General features: G+C 44.0%; 1 protein-coding gene across 1 annotated transcript in view; it reads right to left on the bottom strand.

Moving 5' to 3' along the window:
- The window catches only part of PTPRJ (protein tyrosine phosphatase receptor type J), a 171,903-nt gene that overhangs the window by 40,103 nt on the left and 113,492 nt on the right, over positions 1 to 18,308 (bottom strand). Inside the window, exons 2-7 of the mRNA XM_060019698.1 lie at positions 17,603 to 17,621; positions 16,211 to 16,444; positions 14,071 to 14,253; positions 9,112 to 9,339; positions 5,880 to 6,146; positions 3,039 to 3,290 (exon numbers count right to left, since the gene is read on the bottom strand). Of these exons, the coding sequence (XP_059875681.1) occupies positions 3,039 to 3,290; positions 5,880 to 6,146; positions 9,112 to 9,339; positions 14,071 to 14,253; positions 16,211 to 16,444; positions 17,603 to 17,621 (1,183 nt within the window). The remainder of the gene's footprint in view (positions 1 to 3,038; positions 3,291 to 5,879; positions 6,147 to 9,111; positions 9,340 to 14,070; positions 14,254 to 16,210; positions 16,445 to 17,602; positions 17,622 to 18,308) is intronic.

Here is an 18,308-nt window from a genome sequence, read left to right as displayed (position 1 = left end):
GATGGCTTCACAGGCGAATGCCATTAAACATTTAGAGAAGAGCTAACAGCTATCCTTCTCAAACTCTTCCAAAATATAGCAGAGGGAGGAACACTCCCAAACTCATTCTACGAGGCCACCATCACCCTGATACCAAAACCAGACAAGGATGTCACAAAGAAAGAAAACTACAGGCCAATATCACTGATGAACATAGATGCAAAAATCCTCAATGAAATACTAGTAAGAGTCCAACAGCACATTAAAAGGATCATACAACATGTTCAAGTGGGGTTTATTCCAGGAATGCAAGGATTCTTCAATATACACAAATCAGTCAACGTGATACACCATAATAACAACTGAAGGAGAAAACCCATATGATCATCTCAATAGATGCAGAGAAAGTTTTCGACAAAATTCAACACCGATTTATGATAAAAACCCTGCAGAAAGTAGGCATAGAGGGAACTTTCCTCAACATAATAAAGGCCATATATGACAAACCCACAGCCAACATTGTCCTCAATGGTGAAAAACTGAAAGCATTTCCACTAAGATCAGGAGCAAGACTAGGTTGCCCACTCTCACCACTCTTATTCAACATAGTTTTGGAAGTCCTAGCCACAGCAATCAGAGAAGAAAAAGAAATAAAAGGAATTCAAATCAGAAAAGAAGAAGTAAAGCTGTCACTGTTTGCAGATGACATGATACTATACATAGAGAATCCTAAAGATGCTACCAGAAAACTACTAGAGCTAATCAATGAATTGGTAAAGTAGCAGGATATAAAATTAATGCACAGAAATCTCTTGCATTCCTATACACTAATGATGAAAAATCTGAAAGTGAAATTACAAATAGATGGAGAGATATACCATGTTCTTGGATTGGAAGAATCAACATTGTGAAAATGACTATACTACCCAAAGCAATCTACAGATTCAATGCAATCCCTATCAAACTACCAATGGCATTTTTCACAGAACTAGAACAAAAAATTTCACAATTTGTATGGAAATACAAAAGACCCCAAATAGCCAAAGCAATCTTGAGAAAGAAAAACGGAGCTGGAGGAATCAGGCTCCCTGACTTCAGACAAAGCAACAGTAATCAAGACAGTATGGTACTGGCACAAAAACAGAAATATAGAGCAATGGAAAAGGATAGAAAGCCCAGAGATAAACCCACGCACATATGGTCGCCTTATCTTTGATAAAGGAGGCAAGAATATACAGTGGAGAAAAGACAGCCTCTTCAATAAGTGGTGCTGGGAAAACTGGACAGCTACATGTAAAAGAATGAAATTAGAACACTCCCTAACACCATACACAAAAATAAACTCAAAATGGATTAAAGACCTAAATGTAAGGCCAGACACTATCAAACTCTTAGAGGAAAACATAGGCAGAACACTCTATGACATAAATCACAGCAAGATCCTTTTTGACCCACCTCTTAGAGAAATGGAAATAAAAACAAAAATAAATAAATGGGACCTAATGAAACTTAAAAGGTTTTACACAGACAAGGAAACCATAAACAAGGAGAGAAGACAACCCTCAGAATGGAAGAAAATATTTGCAAATGAAGCAACTGACAAAGGATTAATCTCCAAAAGTTACAAGCAGCTCATGCAGCTCAGTATCAAAAAAACACACAACCCAATCCAAAAATGGGCAGAAGACCTGAATAGACATTTCTCCAAAGAAGATATACAGATTGCCAACAAACACACGAAAGGATGCTCAACATCAGTAATCATTAGAGAAATGCAAATCAAAACTACAATGAGATATCACCTCACACCAGTCAGAATGGCCATCATCAAAAAATCTACAGACAATAATTGCTGGAGAGGGTGTGGAGAAAAGGGAACCCTCTTGCACTGTTGCTGGGAATGTAAATTGATACAGCCACTATGGAGAACAGTATGGAGGTTCCTTAAAAAACTAAAAATGGAACTACCATACGATCCAGCAATCCCACTACTGGGCATGTACCCTGAGAAAACCATAATTCAAGAAGAGTCAGGTACCAAAATGTTCATTGCAGCTCCATGTACAATAGCCAGGACATGGAAGCAACCTAAGTGTCCATCAACAGATGAATGGATAAAGAAGATGTGGCACGTATATACAATGGAATATTACTCAGCCATAAAAAGAAACAAAATTGAGTTATTTGTAGTGAGGTGGATAGACCTAGTGCCTGTCATACAGAGTGAGGTAAGTCAGAAAGAGAAAAACAAATACCGTATGCTAACACATATATATGAAATCTAAAAAAAAAAAAAAAAAAAAAAAAAGGTCATTTAGAACCTAGGGGCAAGATGGGAACAATGACACAGACCTACAGAGAATGGACTTGAGGATACGGGGTGGGGGAAGGGTAACCTGGGACAAAGTGAGAGAGTGGCATGGACATATATACCCTACCAAACGTAAAACAGATAGCTAGTGGGAAACAGCCACATAGCACAGGGAGATCAGCTCGGTGCTTTGTGACCATCTAGAGGGTTGGGATAGGGAGGGTGGGAGGGAGGGAGACACAAGAGGGAAGAGATATGGGGACATATGTATAACTGATTCACTTTGTTATAAAGCAGAAATTAACACACCATTGTAAAGCAATTATACTCCAATGAAGATGTTTAATAAAGAAAAAAAAATTATCCTGCAGAAATATTTATGCTAATAGGGAAGAATAGTCATAATAAACTTGAAATGAAAAAAAGCAGATAACACATGTACAGGATTTTAATATTTGTTAAAATATATATACACATACACACCTTTCTATACCTTAAAATTCTAAAACATCACGCATCAAAAGCTATTAGTTATTATCTCTGGTTGTTGGTTTACATGTGATTTTTCTTTTTGCTTGTCTGTATTTTATATAATGAATATGCATTGCTGTCATTATAAACTTGTTAAAAAGTTTTTCTTAGATAATTAAAAGAAAAGCAATATTTGGAAAATTTGACATTTATAAATTATACTGATTTCCCTTAAGAAACATGACTGTTTCTCAGAAAATACAACCTATTTGCTTACCAGTTGTACCGTAAACTGTTTGGGAATCCCCTTTAGTCCCATCTGGTCCTTGTGGAAATATGTCAAAACGATACTCGGTTCCAGGGGATAAGTCACCAATGACAATACTTTGTTCGGTGGTTGTTTGATTTACTCCAACTTCATCCCGTGTGATATGTATCTCAAAGGAATTAGAGTCATTGCTATTCCATGCTAAGCCAATTTCCCTTGTGCTGACACTTGTCACTCGAAAGTCAGAAACTGGACAGGGGGCTGTGGGTAGAAAGTAAATGACTAGATTAAGAATCTATTTCTCCAGAAGACAAGGGTGACTGAACCTCACAAAATATTTACAATGAGATTAAACGTACACTTGGGACACCCAACCTCTCTTTTTCTCTTTTTTGTATTATCACCTACAACACAAGCCCCTCAGAAACTCATGTTTCTAACCAACAAGAGAACACTTGGCCACAGGAGTGCAGAAACTGGTGTTTAAGTTGTACAAAGTCATTCAAAGGAAATGAGAAGAGGCGTAAATTCTCATGGGTCAAGGGCTCAGGCACTGGAGGACCTTGGCCACTGCTGGCTGCCTATGTTGTATACATTACTTAGCCTTCCAGAGTCTCTGTTTAAGGAAGTGCAGCAGAGGCTGCTGTTGACCCCCAAAATCCATTCCCCCCTCCGTTTTCCTTAATCATACACCCCCAGATTCTTAGCAGTGTACATGGCTATTGGAAAGAAAAACTACATTTCCCAGCCTCCCTTGCTACTAGGCTAAGTTCTGGCCAATGGGATGTGAGTATAAGGACCATATGGCTCCCAAAAAGCATCCTTAAAGGATGGAGCGTTACCTTTTATCCTTCCTCCTTCTTGTAACTGGAATGTGGGTGTGATGCCTGCAGCTCAGGCTGCCTGGCTATAGGACCAACAATGTGGCAGTGGCTGCAGCTTCCTGATGCCAGGATGGCGGCTCAGTACATTCCTGGAGCCAACAACTACAGCCAGGGCTGCTGACAGTGACACAGTTGGGGACTCCCTGGATGGGGAGTTCTGCACCCTTAGGCTGGGAGTCATTTCTGGATCCCAGCCTAGAGCTGCACCCCACATGTTATGGGTTGAATTGTGTCCCCCCAAAATTCATATGTTGAAGTCCTAACCATCAGTACCTCAGAATCTGACTATATTTGGAGGTAGGATTTTTAAAGAGGTGATTAAGGTAAAATGAGGCCATTAAGGTGGGCCCTAATCCAATCCATTATGACTAGTATCCTTATTAGATTAGAGGGAACTATATTCAATATCCTGTGATAAACCATAATGGAAAAGAATATGAAAAAGAATATATTTATGTATAACTAAATCACTTTGCTGTACAGCAGAAATTAAACACAACATTGTAAATCAACTATACTTCAATAAAATTTTAAAAAAAGAGAGATTAGGACACAGACATGCACAGACCAAAGGAGAATCACGTGAAGACACGGGGAGAAGTCGGCCATTACAAAGCCAGGAAGGGAGGTCTCAGAAGAAACCAAGCCTGAATCACCTGATCTCAGACTTCTTGCCTCCAGAACTGTGAGAGAGTCGATTTCTATTGTTTAAGCCTCCCAATCTGCCGTACTTTTATGGCAGTCCTAGCAAACTAACACACCAGCACTTCCAATGATTCTATAAACCCTCAGTTCCCAAGGTAAGATCCTCTTCAGCTTAACATAGCTCATGGTTTCTGTTTCTTGCAACTGAGCGGTAGCTAACCATCCCATCCTACCTAGCATTGGGCTTCTTTTATAATGAGAGAGAAATAAACTCCTGTCTTGGATACTTGGGGAATTTGTTACTCACAACGAACCTGATCCTAACTAATAGAGAGATTAAACAGTAAAAAAAAAAGTAAAAGGTGAAGAAAAGAAAAGCAGATTTCATTTACTCCAAAGACCCAGTCAGAAGACGTTTGTAAGAATGCCTAAGGTGTGCTTCTTGGAAAGCAACAGACACTCGAATAAAGTATTCCGGTGGGATGAGCCCTGGATCCAGAGCCAGGCACCCCTGGGTCCAAGTCCCTGCCCTGCTGCTTACCAGCTCTGTGGTCTTGGGCAAACACTTCAGCTGTGCTGAGCTATAGTCTTTTCATCTGTAAGACAGGGATCCTAACACCTACCGTGAAGACCACTACAATACATGTAAAGCTCGTGGCGCAGTGCAATACCGATATTACTATATTATTACATTACTACTCTACTGGCACGCCATTATTGTTTCAATTATTGGACCGTCCTTGGAACAGAATGGTTTTTATCTGCTGCCTAACGTCTTGTCTTGAAGAGACAGCTGGATCAGAAGAAAGAAAAGACAAGACATAGCTGTGTCCTATTTCCTTATAACGTCAGCATCCAAAGGACAAAGGGACATGAATAACCAGGTTCTTTTTGTCTCCATGTATCAACTTGCTCCCTGTCGCTAGCACACTAGAATGGCTGTCACCAGCACAGGCTGGAGCTGAGACAGCCCAGCTGTCTGATCCCACCTCTGACACTCACAAGGTTTGACACCTGTCCATAGCATCTCTCTCGGCCTTGGCTTCCTCATCCATAAAATGAGGCCAGTGCCATGTCACAGATTTGTGAACATTAAATGAGACCGTGCAAGGAGAGCCCGTCACGCGATGCTGGGCGTGTGGGCAGGGTCAATCAGTGGTCACCGTCATAAGATCACACATCCTGAAGGTGGTAAGAGTCCCTGTGGACCCACAAGGTGAGCTGTGCTTTCCTCAAGGGCAGGAACACAATTTATCTTGTATCTGCGCCTGGTGCATAGCAGGCAGGCAAGAAAGGTTAGCAAAGCAATGAGTGGACTCACGGGTGTACACCTGGAGAAAGCCTGGTATGCCCGCAGAACCGTTGTCAGGGAAAGGCCACACTGTGATGTTGTATAACGTGCTCGAGTTGAGTGGGGTGATGACGGCACGAGTCTCATGGACAGTGAGATTGAAGGGATCTGTCTCGCCAGCAACCTGTATCTTGTAGGTATAGACAGAAGATGGCTCATTCTCATTGATTTTCCAGGTCAGGGTCAAGCTTGTGGCACTGATGTTCACAACTTCGATGTCAAACACCTGACTGGAATCTGCAAAGACACAAGAGGAGTTAACAACCACCAGAATGGCCAAGGCAGACAGAAAGAGACAGAGAGAGGGAGAGATGCTGTCATCAAGGAACGTCATCTAATCTAAGAAACACTCTTAGCGATTCTTCCTTCCTACTCTACACCATTTAACGCAACATACCTGAGTGTAGGGCGGTCCCAGCAAAAGTCAGGCAGCATCTTCAGTGAAGAAAACAACCTGGCCAATCGCAACTGCATAGTTACTCTACGCTCTTCTTGTGAGCTGACGCTTAGAGATGCGACAGACTCCTCAAACAACAACATGGACTCTACACATGCCCCCCTAGGTGCTGGGTGACCCCAAAAGGTCTCAAGCATGCACCCATCCAAGAATGAACACTATACTCTACGTGATCAAGTAAAGGTCACAGACTTCCACGTGAGGCAGGTCTGGGTTCCAAGGTCAGTTCTACTTGAACAGGCAGGTGGATCGTAGGAAAATCACCGAGCTCAGTTTCCTCATCTATAAAGTCAGGATAATAATCCTAACTCAACAAAAGGTAACACAAGAGTGCTAGTTATTCACCACTTGCCCACCCCACTGTCCCAATCCACCCTCTGTCCTTCTCCTGCCTGCTCTGTGCCCCGGGGAGGCTGAGCCCTGTACCTTGCATCACTGGGGCACGGGTTGGGGGTAGAGACTCTGCCAGGTGGCCTGGGACCAGGTTCCACCAGTGAGCGATAGGGGCACGCTACTGGGGGGCTGGAGGAGAAAGCAGCTGGGAGTCTTTCTCCTCACTGCCTCCTGCTCTAGGTCACCTGTTCTGACATAGCTGTGTCCTCCAGTGCCCCAGCCCTCGCTCGGCTCCAGAAACACCATCTCCTCCCCCTTACTCTTCAGCTTTGGACGTAATTTCCTATCATGACTAGTCTCAGGCGTCTCAACATCCTCTGATGGTGTCCTTAACTCCATTCCACCTAATTAGTCACTTGAAAAGTGCCTGGTACCACACATGTATGTGTATCTGTGTGTATGTGTGTGTGTGTGTACACATGAGTATACATACACACACAACATAGAGAGGGTTAAGGCTATAATATAATTATTATAGTAGTATATATTATATAATATTATTATTATTTATTAAGCACTAGGACAGTCAACACCAACCAGACTTTGTGTATATCCACATGACCAAAAGCCAAAAATGCAATCACTATTACTTTAATTCCACTCAAATCACTTTAAAAAGCAGAGAACCCCAGGTCCACACCAATCCACAGGCCGCTTTTAGCAGGATCAGGCAAAAAGGCCCTCCTCTGGATGGCTCTGCCCCGGGGTGTGTGGCTTGGTGAAAGACCCAGAGACGAGATTCCAGCCCCACTCACCTCCCCGCACAAGCATCTTGTATGTAGGACAGCCCCACCACTGTCAATGGCACCCCTGGAGGAGTCCCTTCCCCCCACTCCTCCCCCAGCCAAAAATTGCCCCCAGGTGTCCTATAGCACATCCTCCCAGCCCCTCCAAAAGAGAGAGCAGCTCTCAAGACACACATATACCATCTCTCTAGGAAATGAATCAACCCCTCCAGAATCATCAGAGTCCCTGAGACGTTACCTAGTCCCAGTGCCTCTCCACTTTCGTACCTCAGCGTCCATCATCTGCACTTTCACTCATGACGTTGCCTCAGCTGACACATCCTCCGCTTCCTCTCCATTTATCCAAATCCTATCCTCCCTTCAAAGAAAGTTCAGATCCTCCCTGTAGAAGAGGCCTTCCTTTGGGATTTAATATTAAAATCAGGCTCCAGCCTTCCCATGTCCACAGCACTTAGTGGGCAACTATAGTGCACAGTGACCATGGGCTGCCTGTGCAGCACCCAAGTCCCTCTTCCCCTTGTAGGAAGGAAGTGCCTATCACCCATGTGGAAGCTGGAGGGACAGCGGCTCCCTTCCCCAGCACAGCCATCTAGAAAGCAACAGGACACCGTCTCCACCCTAGGATCCTGAGAGACTGTCACCAGCTCCAGCATGGACCAGCCCCCTAGAGTTCCCTGGATGCTTGACTGTTTTCTGTCCTTGGTCCTCCAGCCTCCATCCTTACTCCCTCCATTCTATGGATCTATGACAGCCTTTCAGAACAGATATATTTTGGGGGTTTGTTTGTTTGTTTGTTTTAATTTTTATTGGAGTATATCTGACTTACAAATATGATGGTGGTGTTAGCTTCTACTGTACAGAAAAGAGACTGTCATATATAGAATAGGGATATCGTTGCATAAGATAACCCGAGTCGGTCTGTGTTGCCTGCAAGCAAGCCCCCAACAGCTGCAAGGCTACAGCATTTGTTCCTGAACCCACAGAGCCTGACCGTGTGCTTTCCCATATATGTTTGCCTTGATTCCCCATCTATACTGCAATTCCCTGAGGGCAGGAACCATTCTTTACCCCCTCATCAGCACCAATCCAAAAAGTCTCTAAAACTGTTCAATTTACAGAGTGGCAGTGCGGACAAATCATAGGTAGAAAGAAGCAACGTGCATGTCAGCAAGTATCACAGGAAGGTCAGCATGCCTTCCAAGTTCAGGCCAAAAAAGGAAACTCATTTTCTTCTCTCAAGGGGAAAATACTTAACCAACATGGACAAAATGAATATCAAGTTACAAGAGAAAAACATGCCAGTTTGTCTCGTTGGCCAGCATGCAGAGCTATGAAAGAAAGAATGAGGTAGCCCCTGGCATCTGCACATGGTAGCTGTGCAAGGAAATGAGCAGCTACGCCGTAATGAGCTCAAGGAAAGGAGGGTCTTGGCCACAGAGTTAAGAAGAAACTCACTGGATCTGCTCTGTCCAAAACCTCTTCCAGAAAACTCTCTCCTGCAACAAAACTACTTATGAAGCAAGAGATAACTCGGAACCAGAATCACAGAAGACAAACGTTGTGCTAGAAAACTCTGGCTGAAGCCACTCTACAAAATTCAACATACTCGTTTTAAACTCTGTGGCGCGGGGCTGTCCTTCGGCACCATTCGCTGCTCGAGGATAAACAGTGGCCTTGTACTGTGTGTCAGACTTTAACCCAAAAAGCAGCACTTCCGTGGTGTCTTGGGGCAGAGAAGGGTCAGAGAACGGGGGTGCAGGTTCAAGTCCATATTTGTACCCAGGGGCAGTGGGGCTCCCGGGTGACTGCAGAAAGCGGTCTGTGTTGCTGGCATCTGTTTCAAACACAAAAGGCAAAGACATTACCTGCGACAGAAGTGCATCCCTGTCTTCCGTCAGCGCCGGTGCCCTCCCCACCGTAAGACGACACATCAGACAGTACCCACAGCTGGGACTCCACAAACACCTGTTCCCTTCCTCCCCCAGAGATACACATGCTCCTGAAAGGGCCCTGATTTGGGGGTTTGGTGAGGTTTTTTGCCTTTTCTTTTTTTTAATTGGGGTATAGTTGTTTTACAGTGTTGTGTTAGTTTCTGCTGTACTATAAAGTGAAACAACTGTATGTATACATGCATCCCCTCCCTCTTGGGCCTCCCTCCCACCCCCCTCATCCCACCCATCTATGTCACCACAGAGCACGGAGCTGAGTCCTCTGCGCTATACAGCAGGTTCCCACTAGCTATCTGTTTTACACATGGTAGTGTATATATGTCAATCCCAATCTCCCAGTTCATCCCACCCCCTCTTCCCCTCCACCGTGGCCGCACGTTCGTTCTCTGTGAAAGGGTCCTGATTTGGGGCAGGTATTGCACTTTGCACTTTTAGCCCAGGTAGCACCGCAGATATCTGTGCTTCTCGCTCCAACTCAGCGATTTGCATCTCTTCCCGGCTTCCTTCAAGAAACCATCGTCTCCCACCCAACTCCAAACATGGATTTCCAGGACAACCTCATGCTTCACACTTGGCTAAGCAGAGCCCACTCAAGGAATTCTTTCCCTGGACCAGTCCCCTGCTGAGAGAGGGTGAAACAAGCAGAACCGCTGAACCAGGGGAAAGCTGGTAAAAAGAAAGAAGCAGGAAAGAGAGACAAGAGTCACCTCCTCTCCTCCTTCAAGGCCTTGCTGCCCCTGGTGGGGAAATACACACGAGCCAAGCAGTTGCTCTCTTAGTCTAAGCTATTTCAAGTCTGATTCTGTCACCTGTCCTCAAGAATTCTGACACCTACTCTGTACATCTGTTTCCTTATGTGTAAAATGGGGATTGAGTACTTGTTCTCAATTCACAGGGTTACCCCTGAAAATTCTATGAAGTCTGCAAATGACTACTCCACTGTCAATGCAGAAGAACCTGCTAGATCTGCCTGATAAGCAGCCCTTTTCTCAATGGATGCGGTTAAGTTCCTCCGGCGGGCCCACTTGGGTTAACACATCTGTTGTCTATCCAACCGAAAGTCTGTTTGTTTGTTTGTTTGTTTTTGCGGTACGCAGGCCTCTCACTGTCGTGGCCTCTCCCGTTGCGGAGCACAGGCTCCGGACGCGCAGGCTCAGCGGCCATGGCTCACGGGCCCAGCCGCTCCGTGGCATGTGGGATCTTCCCGGACCGGGGCACGAACCCGCGTCCCCTGCATCGGCCGGCGGACTCTCAGCCACTGCGCCACCAGGGAAGCCCCCCAACCGAAAGTTTAAGAAGCTAAAGGGCCCAGCTACTTTCCTGGATGCCAGGCTCCAAAAAGTTTCAACACCCACTGTGCTGACCTGTAAAATAAGAACATTTTTCCCCTCCTTCCTCACACGCTCGTGGAGGTCAAACTAAAATGTGGAGAAGACCTCTATAAATTCTAAACTCCGTACAAATTATAAGAACAATTTTTCTTAACTATAAGTTACTGAAAGTCAAAACCAGCAAGGCAGATCAGAAGTCCACTTTCGTAACTCACCTAAGCTATTTTCTGTAACCAGAGGGTCACTCTGTGACTTATTTGAAAGATACAGGGTGACATTTTTTTGAACCCCTGGCTTCAGGTCTGAAATATTGAGTGCTAAGTTTTGAGTCGACTCCTGGCTTCCTTCAAGGAACATCCGGCAGGTGTCAGTGATGTTATCATTCTTCCAGGTAAGAGCAACGTGCGTCACACCCACGAAGACAACACGAAGACCAGAAACTGGATGAGGTTCTATTTTAAAAACACACAGTGGGCACTGATGGAATAAGATACTTGTAGTCACCTTTCATTAAGAATGACTGGGGACATTGATGTTTCAATGTGACCCACTCAAAATACTTCCATTATATCAGAGTCCAGTGCAGCTCCATCATTTCACAGCAGGGAGAAAACTTATCATTATGCAGAAAAAAAAGGAGAAAAGCATAAACCTTAAGGCCATAATTTTTTAGGAGCTGAACTGTTCTCCATGACAGTTAATTCCAACAGTGATCTGATACTCTTCTAAATTGCCCTTTTAAACAGCAGCATTTAGTATTTGTCTTAGATATCAGGAATAAGCATCAAAAAAAGTGATCATTTGCTACATCTAAAGGTCTCAATTCCAGATAATACAAATAATATTTCACAGTATCAAGACATTTCAACGAAGACCCTCTTCCCTGTATTCCAACCCCAAGGGAAATTTTCAGAACATTTCCAGTCTCTATTATCCCCCCTCCGTTCTTTCTATCACTTTATTTGACCGGTTGTGACATAACCAAACCATTTTGGCCAAGATGACATCCACTCCCTTCAATCTTGAGATAAGAACATGGAGATTCAGAACAGCAGGGTGACTTGCTCAAGAATGCACACCACTTGTAGCATCAGGGAAACTAGAGCCCAGGGCTCCAGCTTTAAGCATATATTGATACAAGCACAGGCAGCACTGCAGACAGTTCCACAACCCTGCTTGAGGTGGCTGAACTCAAAGACACTGGCCTGGACGACTGCAAGGCACCATCCAGCTCTGAGGCGAGCTGGTCCATTCTGCAATTCTGTTCTTCACATCAAATGTTTCTGATGCAAAGATTTCTACATCGGGTCACACGTTTTTTGTAAAAAAGACACGTGCAGGGGCTTCCCTGGTGGCGCAGTGGTTGAGAGTCCGCCGGCCGATGCAGGGGACACGGGTTCGTGCCCCGGTCCGGGAAGATCCCACGTGCCGCGGAGCGGCTGGGCCCGTGAGCCACGGCCGCTGAGCCTGCGCGTCCGGAGCCTGTGCTCCGCAACGGGAGAGGCCACAGCAGTGAGAGGCCCGCGTACCGCAAAAAAAAAAAAAAAAAAGACACGCGCGACACAAATAAAGCAGCCATCTCAATGATCTGGGTAACTGTTATGAACACCATTGTACCACAGCGCTCTGGAATCAGGCTGCTGGGTTCCCACTACACGATGGCTCAATAACTCTGGGAGCTCCGAAGAAACTTAACTTCTCGGCATTACCATGTCTTCCACTGTAGCCCTCAGGGTTACTGTGAGGACACCCTGATGTATTAAGGACAGCTAAACACATGGTATGTGCTCAGTAAACAGGAGCTGATAAACACAGCCTTGACCTTGGGGGCTTTAAGGTGGAGTGAGGATCCTTGGTTCCTGGGCTGCGGGCTTCTGGCCACCTGTCCACCTCCCCTTTCCTATAGTCACCAATTCTGTATCACGTTGTCCCATCAGCATTTCTAAATTCTGTCTTCTTCTTCCTCCGTAATTCTCTTCTATCTCCTCTCTGCCCTCTCCTTCTTTTCCTCTCTCTCTCACAATACAGCAAATCTTTACTGTGGGTTTCTGTTTTCTCTAAAACTGTGCTGAGAACCTCCAGGAGGTTTTTGAAGGTACCTGTGACACTGCATCCCTGTAGCTCCTCTCTCTTCAGTTCTTTTTACTTATTGGGCATCTGGGCAAGATTTTATTTAAGGAAATAGTTTCCAGGCTTAAAAAAAAAAAATGTTGAAAACCACTGGTTTAGCGTTGGCCTGCTCTGTGTGCAGAAGGCGCTGTGCCAGGCGGTCACTTCACACCATGGGCTCAGGAGGTCAGCTTTCCACAGCCTTCACCAGCCAATGAGAGCACACCCGACACAGGGTGTGATCAGAAAACCAACACAGGACCTCTTTTTTAAATGGTGTATTCTTCTCAGCTTAAAAAGAGCGTCTCATCTGTTTTTTATATTTTTGGTTCTTTTCAGCTTAAAAAAAAAAAAGCTAAATTTGCAGCTGTAACAGGTGGCTCAGGGTACTGACATCTAAACTAAAGAAAAATCTAAGCTTAATAAGAGTCCCTGGACTCTTATTTCATTTGAAGCACATACTCCTCTATAAAGTATATCAAACTTTCATGCCCAACAGAAGTTCCCAGGAATATAAATATAGCATCAACTTCCCTGGGGAGATTAAAAGAAGCCTAGTAATTACCAACACCAGCAAGACACATTTCTTTTTCTTTTTTTTTTCAATCAATTAATTAATTAATGGCTGTGTTGGGTCTTCGTTGCTGTGGGCAGACTTTCTTTAGTTGCAGCAAGCGGGGGCTACTCTTCGTTGCGGTGTGCGAGCTTCAGTAGTTGTGGCGTGCGGGCTCTAGAGCGCAGGCTCAGCAGTTGTGGCACACGGGCTTAGTTGCTCCGCGGCATGTGGGAACTTCCCAGACCAGGGCTCAAACCCGTGTCCCCTGCCTTCGCAGGCAGATTCTTAACCACCGCGCCACCAGGGAAGCCCAAGACACATTTCTAACAGGTCTCCGTTCCCAAGTCCTAGCAGAAAAGTAAGTATTAATCAATAATAATGAAAACAATTTTAAACCAAACAGTTGGAAGTAGCTAAAATATCCCAAAACACACAGGACCTTAATACTGAGTGATCCTGTCACCTGAACTCCCGGGCTGGAAACAATACAGAATCTTTTCTCGTCTTCCACAGTTAATGAAAATCAATCTCTTTCCAGCAGGCAACTTGAATGGGCAAGGCTCTAGGATACAGGACAAGAAGGATGGTTCATGATCATTCCTGGGAGCTACTCGTCTTACCTAATGTGGTATCTCCTGAAGTCCCATCGCTTCCTGGACTTGAGTATGTGCTGTTACCACCTGTTTGATTTGCAAGACTCATCTGCCCATTTTCCATCGTACTCGTTACTCCAGCTGTGTCGTTTTTCCAGGTTAGGGTCACACTGGTTGGACTGATGGTAACGGCTTCTGTAGGACTGGGTTCTATTTTAATATTGTTTCCCAAAAAAAGGAAAGAAAAAAATTATATTTCGAAAAGAAATGTAAGAGTAGGGACTGCTCTGTATGTCTACTTTCCAGAAGTGAATTTTGCAACCGTAGAATTTCATTTCTCTTTATTTGCCTCCTGGACTTCCCTCCAACAAAATACATTTAGATTCCCATATATACATGTATGCATGTGTGTTAGTGAAACAGAAGGCTGTAAAACAAAGATAAAAATAACAGAGGGTGGCCTTGTTGGCCATGACTCGAACATGGAGCTAAATCTGTACAGAAGCTGACATAAAAGAGACCTGTGACGCAAAATGAGTCTATCTCCTGATTCTCAGAAAACACTGCTTCTGGAGAGACATATACAGCGCAGAAGCATATGATAACTTTTTTTCCAGACCCAGATATTAGGAGGAAGCTCCACAGTTCTCTGGCCTAAAGATGGCATAGGACAGAATGGCATAAAGAGAAAAGAGCTGGTCTTGGAATCCAGACCTGGATGTAAGGCACTGCTCTGCCCCTTAGCTGTGTGACCTGGAATTAGTCCCTTAAAACATCGCAGTCTCAGGTTCCTCTGCTGACAGCTCTTAAACACAAAGGATTATTATTAAGGCACCCTGAAATCGTAAACAAAGTCATTGGACTTGGACATTCACAAATCAGGGCTCAGAGTCCAATCCCGCTGGCCACTAGCATGTGATTGTACTCGAAGTCATCTCACTGCTCTGAACCTCACTTCATCATCTGTCAAATTGTAGATGTACAGGATCTTAACACAATGGAAGCCATGATGGTGATTAACAGTAACTAAAACTTCAAATGGATGCATCCTAATTACAGTCTAGATGGAGAAGTAACGACTAGAAACAGAAGTGACCCTTATTGCATAGGCAATAAGGCCCTTCTCAAGGACCCAGGGCCTTATCCCAGAAGAATAAAGGTGGTACAGGTAACACCACTCCAGCATGCATGTGGCCTTCAAATGACAGCATGGAGAGTGTGCCTGACCTGGAACCTGGGAGATGCAAACATTAACCCAATCAAAGAAGAAGGGCAGGAGAGGAAACAAGAGAAAAGAAAAGGGACCAGGCACAGAAGAATCTGGTGGCCCACAATTCAATAAACTTCATGCCAGAAAGCCCCTCAGACTTGAACCTCCTCTTTATAAAGTAACCAGTTCACAGCGTCAGAGTAGCACTTTGGCAGGTCATCATTGTGGTACCATTTGCAATCAGCAGTGATGATGGTGGTGAGGATAATGATAAAACAATAGGCACAGTCACAGCGTGAGGGCAGCAAGAAGAAGCAGCAGTCCCCTTCTGGGTGCTGGCTGGGTCCCAGGCACTGCGCCAGGGGCTGTGCACACATTTTCTCATTTATGCTTCACAATAACTTCCTGAAGAAGGCTGTGGCGCCATTTTAAAGAAAGAGAAATACGTCAAGAACGAAATTTTGTTGATTCATACAGGGATTCTCTTTCTACAGGGAAAGATTTTTAAAAAGCAGGGGTTTTTTGTTTGTTTGTTTGTTTTTGCGCCGTACCACACGGCTTGCAGGACCTTAGTTCCCCAACCAGGGATTGAACCTGCACCCTCAGCAGTGAAAGCGTGGAGTCCTAACCACTGGACCACCAGGGAATTCCCTAGAAAAGGAAGTTCTTAACTTTCAATAGTTCAGCAAAGTACATCTTAAAATATCTTTTAAAACTATGTGTGTGTGTATATGTATGTATTTTTGGTAATAAAGAGGAAGAAACTGAGGTCTAAGAGGACCAAGGACTAGCCCCAGGTCATACAGTGAAACACAGACAGACCCAGGAAGCGAACCTGGGACCCTGATTCTTGGTCTGCGCTTTTAACCACTACGCCATCGCAGTACTGCTCAAACGTGAAGACACTGACATTCTCTAAAACCCACAATCCATCCCCAAAAGAAAAGCCTCACTCACGTATCTCCACTTCTTGGCAGCAGGTACTGGAGCCATTTGAAAAGGTGAAAAGATAGTGCATCCCAGGAACCAGCCCTGAAAATGAAGTCTTCCCATCACTGTCTGCTCGGAGAAACTGCTGACTCTGGCCACTCAAATCCGTTACGTTTATCACTGAAAAGTTTCCTGCTGCCTTGATAGATGATTGAATCTCACTGGCTGTAGATGTGAATTCAAGCAGATCACAGCGGGAGCCTAGAACACAGGAAAGAAGAAGGAAACACAAGCTAATAAAATGGCATCTCCCACCGTACACCAGCCATACAACAGACTTTTTTATTATCATTTTTAAAACGCATCATAGTTCCCTCATCTCCCTTTCCCCACTTTACAGTATCACCTCTACACACAGATGTTTTCTTCTCTTGCACCAATGATTCAAGCCTGCACAAGGAACCTTCCAGTTTACTTACCAAACTGATTAACAAGGAAGAAAAAGCAATTGTAGACCTCTTTCTATTGTTTGCACAGGCTTTGCATAATGACTGTTATTAACTGAGCTTTTCTTTGTTAGACGGTTTCAGCAAGGTCTGCCCCCTTTGTATGGCACTGTGAGAATATTCTAATTATTTTATCTCTATGGTTCACAGACTTTGAGGTTTTACCAACCAGGAAAAAAAAAAATAGTCCTCGAATTTTGAGGACAGACAAAAGCTACCAGTTTTTATTTTTTCAAAAACGTACATTAAAAAGTTACCATATACTCTTACTTTTATTTCTTATAGAAATAAATAATTTTATTTCTTAAAGAAGCGAATTATGATCCAAAAAATTGGTAAGGACATAATCCCAGAATAAACAGTGATTTCAACTGAATATATTTAGTTTCATAAAAGACTTATTACACTGTCCCTATTTTTCTCATTTTACTATAGACCTGGGAGGACCTCAGTGGACCAGCAACTGGGATTCAGCCCTCCACGTGGAAGCAAAGTATCCAGGAGGCTACGTCTGGTTTTCCAAAGGTTATGCAAAGCCTGTACACCATTTTAAAAATCATGTGGTAATGTAGCAACACAAGAAAATAATTATGGGATAACAGTACATGAAATAAATATAAATGATACTGCATTATGAAAACTAAGTGGGTTTTTTTTGCTCACCTACAGATGTAGGCTAGAAAAAAAAAATCACAGAAAAATTATTTTTTTATTTGTCAGGATTGCACAAATAAAAAATTTTTTCTTTCACTTGCTGTTTTCACCCTCACCCCACTTCTAAAGAAAAATTGGAAACTAAGCAAGTTTTAGCAAATCAGCATTTTCTGTGATTTTCACGTTGCTGTTAATGTTGCTGTGTCCATCGGGGGGCAGTAGCGAACAACGTAAGAGAGGAATGGGAAGTGGTACTTACAGTCACCTGTACACACGATCTGTAACAGAAAAAGAAAACGGAAGTCAGTAGATTCATTCAGCCACGGCAAATGCAAATCAGAAATAAAGCAGTTGGGAATTTAATAACTGGGGCGGGGTGTTAAATACATTAGGCAAAGGCCTGTTGGCCAGGGTTAGGGTGTAGGGCCACTGAATAGGGGAATTCAGTGTAAACGCGGGTCAACTACAAACAATGGAGACCAGACAATTGTTGGCAGTGTTTTTTCCCACTGAAACATCCAACAAGAGCAACTCCCCAGGTCAGCACTCCTTCCTGTCGCTACGTTGTGCACTGAGGCAGAAGAACATCGAAACAAGAGTTGAGATTCTCTGGGTCAGAAAGAAAGGAAAGCAGGACCATCACCCCATCACCCCTTCCTCAGAGCCACTTCAGGTCGAGAAACGGAGGGTATAAAGCCAGATGCGTGACAGAAGAAATCCACCGGGTTTGAGATTTTCATTGTGCAAAAATTCATCTTCTATCAGTAGGTGGCAGTCATCTTTTTTTTTTAATCACATGGCAATCAGCTTTGAGAAGAATAAATGTTTGAAACAGAGGGACCTTAAAGATTGTCTAGTTGACCGTATCTCAATCTGCCATCTTTAGATCCCTGGGGATCCTCAAAGATATTTATCACGAGCCATACATTATTTCCCCACACTTTAAAAACCTAAAATATTTCAAG

This window comes from Delphinus delphis, chromosome 8 (assembly GCF_949987515.2).
Source record: "Delphinus delphis chromosome 8, mDelDel1.2, whole genome shotgun sequence".
Taxonomy (NCBI): Eukaryota; Metazoa; Chordata; class Mammalia; order Artiodactyla; family Delphinidae; genus Delphinus; species Delphinus delphis.
The sequence above is the reverse complement of the archived record's forward strand: the minus strand, read 5'-3'. Positions and strand labels throughout refer to the sequence as shown.